Source organism: Neopsephotus bourkii, unplaced genomic scaffold, assembly GCF_033783945.1.
Source record: "Neopsephotus bourkii isolate Nb327-2 ecotype Australia unplaced genomic scaffold, CSIRO-AGI_Nbou_v1 NB_1508, whole genome shotgun sequence".
In the NCBI taxonomy this organism is placed as follows: domain Eukaryota; kingdom Metazoa; phylum Chordata; class Aves; order Psittaciformes; family Psittacidae; genus Neopsephotus; species Neopsephotus bourkii.
In genome coordinates, this window is record NW_026901984.1 from 4,412,348 (window position 1) to 4,427,667 (window position 15,320).

The following is a 15,320-nucleotide window of genomic DNA, read 5'->3' on the forward strand; positions in this document are numbered from 1 at the left end:
TTTTTTTCTTTATCATAGATACTGAAAGCCAAAACATTCCAGCTGACTGATAGCTGAACAGTGTTATTTTAATACTGGGGGAGGGGAGATGAGACAGGACACACCAAACAAACAACAACAACAACAAAAAAAAAAAAAGGAAAACACATGAAATCACAGTGAAAATTAGAATGATGTTTCCATTGTGTCAATGTCTATAAAAAAAAAAAAATTTTTTACTAGCTCTCTCATACTGGTGATGACTGAGATACAAGGAGAAGGAGCATTCTAAAGCAAGATCTCAAGATGAAAATACTTTCTGAAATATGTTTACTTTTAACTGCTAAAATGCAGAACACCACACATAACTAAAAAGCTTTGTGAGGGAATTTCTGTGTCACTTACTGGTATGGCTTCTACAAGAAAGAAACCAAGATGTCAATAATTAAAAAATGTATTCCCCAAAGAGAATCTCTTTCCTAGACCCATTCAAGTCAAAGAAATACCTCTGCATGTATAGCACAAAAATCCAAACAAGTTAGCTCATTTTGTTAAGTACCACTGTGTAAAGAAAATTGCTCATACTTTAGAAACAGTGTTTAAGACCAGATCCAAATCCTTGTCCTAGCAAATGTGCCTGAATTTCTAAGAAAGCTAAGAAAGAGCACAAAAGTGATTGAACATTAGAATCATAGAATCATAGAATAGTTAGGGTTGGAAAGGACCTTAAGATCATCTACTTTCAACCCCCCTGCCATGGGCAGGGACACCTCACACTAGACCATGTCACCAAAGGCTCTGTCCAACATGGCCTTGAACACTGCCAGGAATGGAGCATTCACAGTTTCCTTGGGCAACCCATTCCAGTGCCTCATCGCCCTCACAGTGAACAACTTACACCTTAGATCCAAACTTCCCCTGTTTCAATTGGAACCCATTACCTCTTGTCCTGTCCCTACAGTCCCTAATGAAGAGTCCCTCCCCAGAATCCTTATAGGCCCCCTTCAGATACTGGAAGGCTGCTATGAGGTCTCCACGCAGCCTTCTCTTCTCCAGGCTGAACAGTCCCAACTTTCTCAGCCTATCTTCATATGGAAGGTGCTCCAGCCCCCTGATCATCCTCGTAGCCCTCCTCTGGACTTGTTCCAACAGTTCTGTATCCTTTTTATGTTGAGGACACCAGAACTGCACACAGTCCTCTAAGTGAGGTCTCACAAGAGCAGAGTAGAGGAGTAGGATCACCTCCTTCGTGCTGGTCACGCTCCTTTTGATGCAGCCCAGGATACGGTTGGCTTTCTGGGCTGCAAGCGCACACTGAAGCTGGCTCGTGTTCATTTTCTCATTGACCAGCACCCCCAAGTCCTTCTCCACAGGGCTGCTCTGAATCTCTTCTCTGCCCAACCTGTAGCTGTGTCTGGGATTGCTCCGACCCAGGTGTAGGACCTTGCACTTGGCATGGTTAAATTTCATGAGGCTGGCATCAGCCCAGCTCACAAGCGTGTCGAGGTCTCTCTGGATGGCATTCCTTCCCTCCAGTGTAGCAACCGAACCACACAGCTTGGTGTCATCGGCAAACTTGCTGAGGGTGCACTCAATCCCACTGTCCATGTCAGCGACAAAGATGCTGAACAAGACCAGTCCCAAAACTGATCCCTGAGGGACACCACTCGTTACTGGTCTCCAGCCAGACACTGAGCCATTGAGCACAACTCTTTGTGTGCGGCCACCCAGCCAGTTCTTTATCCACCAAGTGGTCCATCCATCAAACTGATGTCTCTCCAATTTAGAGACAAGGATGTCGTGTGGGACAGTGTCAAACGTTTGCACAAGTCCAGGTAGATGACAACAATGGCTCTACCCCTGTCCATCACTTCTGTAGCTCCATCATAAAAGGCCACCAAATTGGTCAGGCAGGATTTCCCCTTAGTGAAGCCATGCTGGCTGTCACCAAGTACCTGGTTGTTTTTCATGTGCCTTAGCATGCCTTCCAGGAGAATCTGCTCCAAGATTTTGCCAGGCACAGAGGTGAGACTGACTGGTCTGTAATTCCCCAGGTCATCCATTTTCCCCTTCTTGAAAATAAGGGGTTTATTTCCCTTTTTCCAGTCATTAGGAACTTCACCTGACTGCCATGATTTTTCAAATATAATGGACAGTGGCTTAGCAACTTAAATACACACTGTAAGAAGTGTATTTAAGTGTAACTCAACATTGAAGTTAGCAATTTGCATTCTGCAACCTGCGGGGTTTTTTAAGGTAGATATCAAGAACATCTAAGCTTTTGATTCTTCATCTTTCACTGCATTGATTGCAGCTATTTCCATTTGATAAGTTAAAGAAGGAATCGGTACAGCGAAGAACTGAAATATCAGCACAATGAAAAATAAAGTTCAAAGTCCAGAAATATAATTTAGAAAGTATTCTTATCTATTAACAGCCGTGATCACCAGCACAGCATGGTAAATACTTACTGGCACTTAGTAGCAGAGGCAGCACTCAACAATTAGTCCAAAGTTGTTCAACTAGGAATACTTTAATTCTTTTTTTAACAGAGTGATGATTAAATGGCTATAATGCAAGTAACTTAGTGACAAGAAGGCCTTGTAACACTACATTAAAACTGCCAGGAGTATACCACTTTGATTACTGTTGATAACACACCAAAGATGGAGATGTCTTTTTTAATGCTTTTGAATGACAGCCACAAAATAGTAACTTTCTTTGTAGGATTCTGTTTCTTCCCAGTAATACTGAAAACCATCAGTCATTTGGTGAAAAGAGGCAGGGTATCTATCAATAATTGCAAAAGTCCAAAGTGGAGGTGGGATAAAGGATTTCTGGAAAACAGTTAAATAAAGAAATTAAATTGAACCTTACCGTGCCCAGGAAATAAATGAGGAATAATCTGGTAAATTTTGCAGAAATGCTAAATAATGGCCTAAAATGGTCTCCAAACTGAGCTTTTGTCTAGAACATAAAGATGTTTCTAGTCCATCTGCAGAAAAAAACAAAAATGTCAACATCAGGAGACAGGTTGAAAAAAAGCAGACACTCCACAGGTTCAACCAGCTGGAATTTTCCCAGTAGAAATGGACAACCCAAAAATCCTCTATCTGCCACTAAAATCACAGCTGTTTACCAGAGTCAGGCTCTGTATATTATAACTTTTCCTTGCTAATGCTTCAGTGAGCTGATGAATCCTAAGATTGATGGAAACACAAACAGGCTTACAAATATAAAAAATCATCATTTTTTCCCTTTCCAAGGAATACAGTACCTTACAACAGACAGGAAACCATCAGAATAAAACCTATGATGTGCAGTAGCTCTTTCCTCACCTGACTGACCTCCCATGGTGCCTGCTGCTCTTTCATTCATGTACTGAGCTACCTCACACATCGAACTGACAAAAGTTGCTAAATCCTCCCAGTACGGGTTATCCTCAAAAACAAACAAAATTTCTTCAAGTGTATTATTAATTCTGAAATGACAGAAAACAAAGGTACCATTATTAAACCAGTGATTTCTTTCAAAGTCAAATTACCTTGTGAACACATGCTGTTTCTCTGCAAAATCTCTAGCTAAATTCTATTGCTATTTTATGTGTACAGACAGTCCTACTGACTTAAATGGGAACTCAAGCAGGCAGTCTAATAGCAGAGTTCTTTGCTAAAGAAACCAACAGCATAGGTATTACATCGTTCTAACCCCAAACCAGAAACCAATCAGTCAAACAACACAACAACAAAACATACAAATAGCGCTGACTTTTTCTTGGTCTTCAATGTTACTTAAGCATCTATTCCCAGGGACCTTTAAGACCTACCAGCATTCAGTCAAACAACACAACAACAAAACATACAAATAGCTCTGAGTTTTTCTTCGTCTTCAAAGTTACTTAAGCATCTATTCCCAGGGCCCATTAAGATCTATCAGCAGTTTTGATGCTCACAAGAGGAATGTAAAACTAGTCCTTATGGTCATTTTGTAGTCTTTTAGTAACAGGGAGAGAGAGAGAAGGCAATCAGCCACTGACCAACAGCAAGAGACAAGAAAAATGACAACAATTTTCTAACATCTGGGATGTTATTAATATCTGTGGATTTAATCCCTGCTACCAAAGCAACTTGTGGAATTTCTGACAGATTCTTGACTGATTAGAGCTCATAATTTTAGAAAACTCTTCTGTCAAGTATCTCACGCACAGAACAAATGTAGACATTTGTCTTCTATACATGTTTAAGTTTGTGACACAGAACACGCGTCCAATATAAATGCAATTTCACATTAAATGTATTATTCTCATGCTTTACATTGCCAAGCAGGAAAACACTAGCTTATTATAAAGTACTTTATTGATATAGGGATTTGTCTCTAATACAGTCTGATTTATCACCATTAAAATTTCAAATCAGTAGAATTACTGAGTCACTGAAAATGACAATCAACTTAATAAAAAGACAAATCGATTTTCTGCCAAAATAGGGGAACAGCAACCACCTGATGTGTTGAGAAAGCAACTTGAAGCTGCAATACCTCTCCTACTGTGCTTTCCTAACTACCCTCTTTTTGGTATTTCCCTGCATCTCCCAGGAGTCTTTCAGATCCAAGTTGCCAAGCATCCTGAGCAGCACAGTACCAGAGAGCAATACCAGGAAGCAAGCTGAAAAGTAGCAGAAAATACGTGGATGTGAGAAGATAAAAAGGAAGAATATGTTTTTAGAATCCTAGATACGTGCCTATCCTCAGCCTATTTCCACACTTACTACTCCTCAATACTACTGCTGCTACTAAACAAAAAAAAAAAAATTAAAAATCATCCTCTACCTTCCTGTTTGTGCTTATAGGGAATTGTTAAAACTGGGTGGCAATCAAAAGCAAAAAGCAGGAATTTAACTTTTTTATCTATTCAGTTACTGGTTATAATACCCTATTCCAGGCTGGTACCAGTCAGAATCTTTATGTATTAAAGGGTACACAAGATACATACAGTGAGAAGAGCAGCTGTTCCTGACAAGAGCTGAAATGGGCATCCTCCTCAGATGGTGCTTCTGTGCTCAGCAATTGATTAATTTCACAGTAATAAGCATAATTTTTGGTTAGCTGTTCTTCTATTTCTTGCCATCCCAAAGAGTCATTCATTACTGGGTCTGGCAGGCTCTGTTGACCTTGAGTTACTTTCTGCAGAAGCAGGACCTTTCACAGTAAAGAAAGAAATATTTAAAACCAGTAAAAAGGAAGCTCACCTTTGGTCCTGCTTCTTATATTTGTAATCTTAATGATATTGAAATACAACATAAAATAGATTAAATGAGCAGTCTTTCAAACCTTACATTTCTTTTTCTGTAAGCCACAGCTACTTAGCAGGTCTAAAATATCTCATCCACTCAAGAGACTTACCAAGACCACCTAACCACCAAGCACATCTTCATCAGTTTAAATAATCAGTTACCCATCCACTTATCATTAGCAAACAGGAAGCAGTAAACTACAACCCCTGCTAATCCATTTTATTTTGTAATAGTATTATAAGTAAGGCACTGCAAGCTTTAAACACAAGAAAAATCAGAACTACTCACAGATTCCTTTAGTGACTGGAGCTGGTTACCTAGCTTAAAGGTCACCTCTGAGCCATTGCCAGGGCACATGTATATTGCTAAAACGCCAGTGCCATCTGAGCCCTGTGGAAGTCTTAGGGTCTTCTCAAACATTGTAAGCAGGTCATTGCAAACATAGGAAGCATTGCTCATCAACATCTAAAATTTAATTAATATACTGTCAATTTAAAAATGAATTCAAGATGAAGGAACAGATTTGATTCACACTCCATATTAATTCTTGAAATGCAAAAAGACAAAAGAGTACAAAGTAAAGTTGGACCAAAATGCTGCCGAATAAAAAGTGAAATACTTAACAAGTACTTTTTATCCCCCCAAATAAGCCTCTGGAACTTTATGCAAATTAACATACAAACATCAAATAACAGCATACCTGTTTTAGCTCCACAAAGAGCTTTCTGATGTCAAGATGAATGAGTCCATCTCTTTGGGCAAAGGGAATCAGTTTTTCCAGGCTGTGTAAAGTGTCTGTAAGACATTTTTCCCACACACCCCATAAAGAAAGTATTTAACCTGCACAGTAATTTTGGGACATTACAGTAGGAAACATCCTTATGGGAAGAGAAAACTGTGCATGACAGAGTTTAAAAATACAGCAGTTATTTAGAGAGGTATAAAGGTTTAATTTTGTTTAGATGACATCCCTGCCCTGAGCTCTCCATTTTGCACAAAAGATGTACGCAGTTGCACTCTGCACTTCTGGGGAGCAAAGACAGCTCCCCTCATGCACCACCACTGAAAAAGGTTCATGGAAACAAGGCAGGAAGAAGAAACAAGTCTTCTTACACCAGCAAAAGCATGATCCTATCCACTTTCATAGGTATATCAGAGTAGCTCAAACATCTTCAGCTACCTTTCATGATTTCCAGGAAGGAAATGAGGTCCTGTGTGGGCTTCTAGCTATGAATGTTATAAATAAACTCTTCCCATGTGTAACTTGATTTAACCAGCAAAATTTTCTGGAATATGGAAAGATTGCCTAATTGCTTAAGCTCCCAAGCAAAACTAATCTCTCTCTTCTCAAATGAAAGACAACCACAGAAATGTTATCAGGTCATGTTATTGAGTTGCCAAATCCAGTAGCCCTACAAAGATCAAGCTGTCACAGCTCCATACCCCCTGGTCCAATGAGCAGCAAGGCTGGGAGGCACACAAGCCAACACATGCACAGTAAATGCACATGGAAATCCACACAGATCAACACAGACCAACACAAACAGCACTTGCATGCCCAACAAACAGCACCAAAGGCCTTATCCTGTTAACCTCCTTGGTTGGTCAGGGTGAAGGTCTGCTAGAGACATATGTATATATATGTACACACACTGTGTCGATCCCCCCTAGCAGCTGGGCTCAGACAACCAGACTGCCCAGCAGATGCCCCTGGCTCTCAGTCTCCCTCCACATCTGCTGACATCTGGGCATATGAGCCCAGAATAGAGAGACCTCACCCAGTAAAAGAATTAGAAGTGCAGTATGGAGAGAAAACAGGACAGACCTACAAGGGTCAGGGGCATGGCTAGGCAAGCAGCCTGTTTATTATGAGAAACCCCTCTTTTGTCACCTTATTGCTGTTTTCCCATCCTAGTTACTCCCCAAACCACCTAAATAATTTCATCTCCCCACTTTTGGTTCCCCTTCCAAACCTCTCATACTATCTTGTGCAACCCCAAAACACTCTTTCCCTGCTTCCCCTAATAAGTCCAATACCCCCAGGCAGTAATGCTGTCCAGTCTGTAAGGTGGTCATTTTGATTCACTTGCAATGACCAGCCAGAAAAGCCAAGCTACACCTAAATCTAAAACCAAGACTTCTTGTTCATACCTATATGGCTGGCTGAATAGTCAACGCTCAAAAGGCTGTGGTCAATGGCTCCACAACCAAGTACCACCAGTGAAGAGTGACATTTCTTAGGGGTTAGTATTAGGACCAGCACTGTTTAACATCTTTGTGGGAGACATGGACTTGGGGATCATCAGCCGGAGTGTGAGCTCGCAGCTTAGAAAGCCGACCGTATTCTGGGCTACATCAAAAGGAGCATGACCAGGAGGTCGAAGGAGGAGATCCTGCCCCTTTACACCACCCTGGTGAAACCCCAACCTTGAGTACTGTTCCAGTTCTGGGGCCCCCAGCATAAGGCCAGGTTGGGTGGGGTTTTGTGCAACCTGGTGTAGCAGAATGTGATCATGGCAGGGGTTTGGAACAAGATGATCTTTAATGTCCCTTCCAACCCTAACCCAGGGCACATGTATTACAAAGCCCAAATGCCTTCGTAGAGGTAGAATGTTATCAATTTTCCATGTTATTCTGTGGAAGTCATTTGAGTGATAGTAACAAATTACCACCATTCAGCTTTACCTTCTGTGAAGTATAAATACTGTGCTATCACATTCCTTATGGCTCCATCTACCAGAAGCAATCTCTTTGAAACAGGCCATTGAGGTACATCCTGAAGTACAGATTTCATTCTCTCCAGATTCAGGATTCTGCAATCAAAAGAGGTGGAGCACACTGGCATTGTGTACTACAAACAAAAAGATAAAGTTGCTAAAAAGCTATGTGAGTTTTTCAGTTGCACAGTCACTATATCATCTACTTTGTAGTTTCTTACAGCAGCAGCAGTATAGCAGTTTCCTTGTATTAAAAAAAGGACCAAATTCCAAAATGCACAAATGAATTATTGAACAATTTGACTGCAGGCTCTCCCTTAACAGTAGATAATAGATTATACCTTTCAGATTAATCCTCATGTGTTGATTTCTATAGTATAGATCAAGTCTCCTCTAATGAGGAACAGGTTTTGATATGAGCTATTTATTACAAGTATATAGCCACACAAATGCCAAATTGAGGCCAACATTATAACTCCCAGAAGGGATATAAATCATCCAATGTGCAGTTTGAAAGAGAATTATCAGTTCCTGTGTTCTGCCACAGTCTTTTCATAAGCCTCTGACAAACATAAACTCCCTGCGTCTACAGCTTAAGTCCTGTGTAGAATCTTTCAATCCATTTATAAATCAGAAATCAGTGAAGTGCAATGTCAAAATAAATATTCAGTTGATCTGAATTTTATAAGACAAGTTGCAGAAAGATAACTTACAGATCATGAGATGCAGTATATCCTTCTGAAAAGTAAGCATCTGATTTCTTATTCCATTGCTGGATCAGGGTACTTATCTCTGCAAAAAGTTTCCTGACTTCCCTGTCATCTAGAAACTTAGACATTAAATCATCTATGATTGTTTCAAGTTCCAAAAGGAGTTTCTGAGAGAACCTGTTGTTGCTGAACCATTGTTCAAATACCTAGAAGATTGAATGCAAAACAGAATATACCTTGTTAAAAAAACAAAGCTTTATTATTTAGAAAATACACTGAACTTGTATGTCTAAAACAACCCCAAGCACACACACAATTAATAATGATAGCAAATTTTCTCCCTAACAGTGTGCCTAGACTCTAAAATTACTGGCCTCACAGAGGTTGATTTACAATACAGTTTTGACTGACCTGCGAGTTGGCTATATAACATGCTATATCATATGGAGAACTAACATCCTATGTTGTGCTGTCCCTGCCCAAAGACCCAGGAATGGTAAAAAAAAAATGGCCTGAGGCTGAAACCAACCAAAAGCAGACCTCCAGTCAAAAGCTTGCTTTCCCTTACAGGGCTTCTGCCTACACTAACAAGAACATGGAAGGCAGCAGCTTCAATATTTTTGGAGTCCCATTACACAAAGAGAAGAAAAATGAGCCTGCATGCTCCTATTGTGTAGTCTGGAATAAATAAGGCATACTATGGCCTGGCCAAGCCTACTGACTACTCTCCTTTTTCCACCATTAATTTATTTAATGCCAAGTGGTCATAACAGAATTTTACTATAAGAGATGTTCTGTTCCCCAAGGGAATTCCCAGTGGCCAGCAGCTTACAGTACTTCAAGTTGCCACCATAAGGATGTCAGCTTTTCTGAAAAGTTTTTAAATCATGGCTGCAATTATTAATGGATTTTCCTGCAGCTAATAGAAATTAGTGCTTTAGTTTTGGCAATCAAATTATTACTTCAAGTCATACATCAGTGAAACCTTTATCAAGAGAGAAATCAAAGGCTCCATTTTTGAGGAAACACACAGTAAGCTCTACATGTTTTCTTCAGGTATTGCAAACATCTCCACAGCAGCTTGGTACACAACTTCTATTATTTTACTAAAAAAAACCTCGTATTTCAGTGAAAAAACAAACACCAGCATTAAGACAGCTGGGGAAGTGTTTTCATTCAGAAACATCTGAATTGTTTATCCTTTTCTCTATGAACTACACATATGTCATCATAGAGACTGCATGTCAAGTTGTTCTGCCAGAGCGGAATTTTGAGATGCTATACTAGAGATGTGCTCTCATCCCCTGCAACATGCTTCAGCTACTATTGACAGAGATAGTGGAGAAAAGGCAAAAATAAATGAATTGTATACTGTATCAGTGGAGGCCTATAGTCTGCTTTCAGTTTCACCCTTAATGCAGAATGAGGTAGGACAGTAAACTTCTTTCTGCTAGGCCTCTGCATCGTATTATATTTCACCATATTCCCGATTAGATTTCAAATCTGTATTTGAGTTAACGACAGAATCTGATTAAGTGGACACAAGGTGATAGATTAGACTTCCTACTGTAACAATTCTTTCTATGGATTACTTTGTCTTATTAGCAAGACAAAAAATTCACAAAAGAAAAATTTAATAGATAACTCAGATCTTTATACTGAGTTACTGTTGACAACTACATGCAAAAATTAGGGATTTAATCTATTAACTTATTAGTGCACCTGTGCATAGAGTCTGAGCTTGCTGACAGCATGAACAAGATATATTTTGGCCTCATGCCATGTAGAAATACAATTGTCTTCATTATTCTCTTTATTTGCTTCATCTTTTGGTACTCTGGACAGAGCAAAGCACACAAACTGCTCCAGTGTCTCTCCTGTGGGAATCTGGCAGGGATATAAGAAATTGATGTGTACCTCAAGACAGTTGCTGAGTGTTATCTCTGCTATCAACTTACTTATCTGGTGACAAAAGGAATATAGCCTCCTTCAGTGAGAACAAAGCCCACTTAATCCAGACTCATATTCTAGGACACATGCTTCAAAGTATTCAACATGAAGAGTGCTGTATAAAATACCAGTGGCCCATTAGGGTACTTGTAGACCTGGCAGACTGGTGAGACTAGTATATGCAAGGAATTTTCACCATGTAGCTACCTCCTCATTACTACTTCTACAGTCATTTGCAGGCTGACGCTGAACAAACTTGACAATGATACAGTACCCCTATACTAGAATAACTGTATTGAAGCAACTTCACCAGTATTAAAATTACTGATGAAGAAAGCACTGAGCACAGTGATACATTTGAACCAATGACTGGATGCAGCAGACTAGTTTTAAATTGGAGTTGGCAGGATTCACCAATGTGGCCAAGAGGCCAGAATTTTTTCCTCACAGCCTGACTTCTAGATTTTGTGTTGAAAGATTTATTATTCCCAATCACATAAATATCATTAAAGTATACAAAAATAATATAGCTCATTTTAGTTCTTCTTGTTAATGCCCTTCCAAGACACTTTACATCCTAACTCCTCTTGACTGTGACTAGAAAATTTATTAAAAGTTTTGCCGAAGTTTTGGCTCCGAACTACCTGAGGTTTCAGATGCAGAATTAAAGTGCTCAGAGCAGATATTTCCAGGTTATATTTCCCTTCATACTTTCTGCAGGTCTTCAATGCCCTAACACAATCACACAAATCAAGATATTAGCTTAGGTAGCTAGCGAGTTGCCTGGGATTACACAGCCAACTGTATCTACCAGACTGTAGTCAAAACCCATTCAGTTGATCAAACTGGCCATCACTGATATTTCATTAAAAGGCCATTTAAAAGTGAAGGATTTTTTAATAATTCATCCCTTTGTGTAAACAAGCTATTCTTATCGTGAGCTTTTCTGGAGTACAACTCCAGACTGCACTGGCAAAGAACAAACAGATTTCAGATAAATATCAACATATTCAATTCAATCACTGTGGACTTCAGCTGAAATTCTAAACGTTTCAAGTGTTTTGCAGTCAAACCATCACAACAGGTCACTTTGATCTAGAAGGCTAGAAAAACTCTTTTCTCGGAGAGGGCTTTCTTCAAAATTTGATACATCACTTGTATATTTGAATAGTCCCACCAAGAGACTCATCAGTCAAGTATATTGATATCAAGACTGCACAACTGAGAAGAAAGGACTCCTGATGTGCCTTAAATTTACACACAGAAGACACGGGCATTCTTTGTCTAGCAAACCAGATGAAAAACGCCACCTGACAAATTAATCCAGGCACCTTCAAGTCTAGGAATTAGTTTAAAAGCTTAGTGAAGCAAACCCCAGAATCCTCTACAGGATTAGGTAATAACCTCAGGAACTTGTTGTACTCAGTAATGACTTCACAGAAGCATAAATTCATTAATGGATACAACTACACTTGTCAATATTTTCATGAGCAGAAATTTCAGCTGAAGCTAAATATATTTCTGTTTTGGTGGGAGTGAACCCAGGATATTTAGGAGAGTTATAGCTTCCTCATGGATGTAAGATATGACTACAGGTCCTGTAAGGCATGAAAAAAAACCCTCAGGATAGAAATAAAAACAAAGATGAAAGAGAGTGACACTGAAATTTCCAAGTGATTTACCTTTCTTAATTGTGCTATATAACTTAGTAACTTCTCAATGTGAAGATCATCAGAACCAAACCTGGATTCAAGTTCTGTTCTCACTGCATGTGGATTCCACAAAACATCCCAGAGAGAAAGATTATAGTGAAAACCTGAAAGAAAGAAAACCTTCTGCTTGCATCATTCCTACTTTTTGTTCACGTTTTTTCTTGATGACATCCAAGTACCATGTTCTTTCCCAAAAAAAAAAAAAGAAAAAAGAAAAAAAAAGTGTGGTGTGTACCTGAACACCAGTTTCACTAGGATAAAATTCATGAGTGCATTAGTATTATGGCAAGGCCTGTTAATCTGACAGTTGATATGACAATGGTGAGGTGCCCCTGTACAGTGATTGCCAGCAGACCAAGCAGTGTGCCATTCAAAACTGTGCATCTAATTCTGTACCTAGTCATGAAAACATGTGTGCATGGGCTGGATACAGGTCACTGCTGAGAGTGCACATCAGAAGAATACCAGAATACCCAAGGAATTCAAGTTCACTCTCTCTGCAAGGGCTCCAACATAAACACCCTTTTACTAGTTCAGTCTTCATTTTGGAAGGTGAAGTGGGATTTAGACAGCATATAATTCTTAGCCTGACCTTACATGCAGAGCCGACAGTCACACCTAGAATCTAATCACGTATTGCCAGACAGTTTGCCAATGAAACTTGTTCCTGACCTTTTCTTGAGGAGTTGTCCTGGGGTCAGCCTACCTTCTCTAATTAAACTCATCTTCTATAAACAGATGGGGAAACATAGCCCTTCAGGTGAGACCAGGATTTATAGCAACAGAAAAGCCTGAAGAAAACAATAGAAGCTTAAAGAAAAACAACCACAATGCTTAACACACGTCCAGACCAAGAGGCTATCCTATCAAATGGAAGAAATTGTCCTTTGTAGTCATTTCATCACTTTCCAAAATTCATCACTGAAAGATCATTCTAAACCAAATATATGAGACTAACATGTTTTATGTAGCAAATTGTGGCCAGAGTTTGATGCACTTCAGTTTTTAGTATTTAAAAGGCAAATCAATAAAGAAATGGGTTAACACAACAGCAACATAGCTCATTTTTAGACCTTGTACTTCAAGAATTTAACAGAAGCTTAGATAGTTGTAGTAGAATACTCTATTGAGTATTCCCAGCATGCCTGAGGTACTTCAATGAAAATCTGAAGCAAATTACTTACCTTCCAAGCTCCTATCCTGTACTGTTGCAGCAGTTAAATTCAATGCTGTTTTCACCATTTCATAGAAACTTTGGCCCAATGGCATCATAGTTAAATCCTTCAATGATGCTAAGATACTGGAAGTGAAAGATAAAAAAAAACTCAAGATCTCTCTACACCAGAAAAACCAGAAAGGGCTTGGAAGAAGATGATGATGCTCAAGAATTTGAATATTAAGATACTTTCTTTTTATCACTGAAAAACTGATGTCAAGTTAGACTTTTCATGAAAAGAAATACCCATACATTCAGATTTTACTGGTAGAGTTTAACTCAATTTTAAACTAAAATAAAGAAACGTCTCCTGAGAGGGCCAATGTCATCCTAAAAAAAAAAAAAAAAAAAAAAAAGGAAAAAAAGAGTTTAAAATGAGAGTAAAAATTAGAGCAAAACTACAACCATTATCCCCACTACAAGGCAGGATGGACACAAAAGCATACATTTTATTTCTACAGAATCTGCAGAAAAAAAATTACACTTTAAAGCAACAGAACACTTTCTCTCAAATTAAACAAAGCATATTACAAAATGCATTGATAAAATTATATTGAATTTCTTAGAAGTCTCAGTCACACTAGCTGTGAAACAAACTTCTTTGTTAATGTAGCTGTAATTTGTTGTTAAAGGTTTATGTTAATTTACCAATGATTTCCTATAGAATATTCCTTTATCACTATGCAAATAATCCAGTTTTGTTAAAGTGGATCAGCAGTTTCCAACATATGTGAGAAGAAGAGAAGAAAAGCACTATTTGACTTCACCGAGTGTGAAAAGTCTCTATTAAGTACCTCTGGGAGATACAACAAACACAATACAGTCCAGGAAGTGGGAGAAGTAAATTTAGGAACCTTTTTGCTGCCTAAATTCTGCCCAAGACAGGACCTCAATGTATGTTTGTACTACAAAGCTAGTCAAGAATAAGCATTGGGTTTTGCGGCTGCCTTTCTAAATTGCATTAATTATGACAAATTTGGTCACTGAAGGTCACCAAAGTCTTAAAAAAAAAAAAAACCAAACCCCTAATCACTTGCGGGTTGACCCAAGCTGTCAGCCAAGCACCTATGCACCTGCTCATTGACTCTTCTCCCACAAGGCAAGAAGAAAATAAAGATACTTCTTGAGGACTCCCAGGGAATTTTTGCTGAGTTTGAGAGACAAAAAACTATACTTATAAAAGAATTAAAATGGGCAAAAACTCTTACCACACTTCTACAAAAGCAGAATCTGGTAAGCAGAAGAAAATTTCACCCTCTTCACACCGATAAGGATGCTTATCTTATTAGTCAGGAGAAGAACAAGAATTGCATGTAAAACATTAAAACAAAGTGCTTTCAAGAATGCAAAAGTACTTACTTTTGAATAGCTTCTAGAAACTGTGTTACAGCAGCTACCTCATCTCCTGTATAAAAGCTGCTCGATTCAAGGTGAGGGAGTGAATGCAAAAAGTTCCAGAAGTATGGTTGCTTGTACAGGTTTTCTGCTCTAGAAATCATCTCCTCTGCTTCATTCAAATCCATCTTTATGAGAATAAAAAACATTTACATGGAACTCTTCCATTAACAGAAAAGAAACAAAGAAAAAAAAGCAGGTACCTGTTACTCTCCCTACCCCTGCCCTTCCCCTCCTAAATTTTAAACCATTTAATTATTGTTTTTTCAAGTAGAAATATACTTCTAGCTTTGGTAATTTGCTACATAATTTTGGTGGTACTTTGAACTTATGTCAGCTTTGTTTCAGAT

The 15,320-nt window shown here is 38.8% G+C and overlaps 1 protein-coding gene across 1 annotated transcript in view; it reads right to left on the minus strand.

Moving 5' to 3' along the window:
- ABCA13 (ATP binding cassette subfamily A member 13) overlaps window positions 1–15,320 on the minus strand; it is a 174,397-nt gene that overhangs the window by 143,800 nt on the left and 15,277 nt on the right. Inside the window, exons 6-16 of the mRNA XM_061369648.1 lie at window positions 14,935–15,098; window positions 13,544–13,659; window positions 12,330–12,463; window positions 10,420–10,584; window positions 8,701–8,903; window positions 7,956–8,083; window positions 5,971–6,065; window positions 5,559–5,735; window positions 4,970–5,175; window positions 3,318–3,460; window positions 2,857–2,974 (exon numbers count right to left, since the gene is read on the minus strand). Of these exons, the coding sequence (XP_061225632.1) occupies window positions 2,857–2,974; window positions 3,318–3,460; window positions 4,970–5,175; window positions 5,559–5,735; window positions 5,971–6,065; window positions 7,956–8,083; window positions 8,701–8,903; window positions 10,420–10,584; window positions 12,330–12,463; window positions 13,544–13,659; window positions 14,935–15,098 (1,649 nt within the window). The remainder of the gene's footprint in view (window positions 1–2,856; window positions 2,975–3,317; window positions 3,461–4,969; window positions 5,176–5,558; window positions 5,736–5,970; window positions 6,066–7,955; window positions 8,084–8,700; window positions 8,904–10,419; window positions 10,585–12,329; window positions 12,464–13,543; window positions 13,660–14,934; window positions 15,099–15,320) is intronic.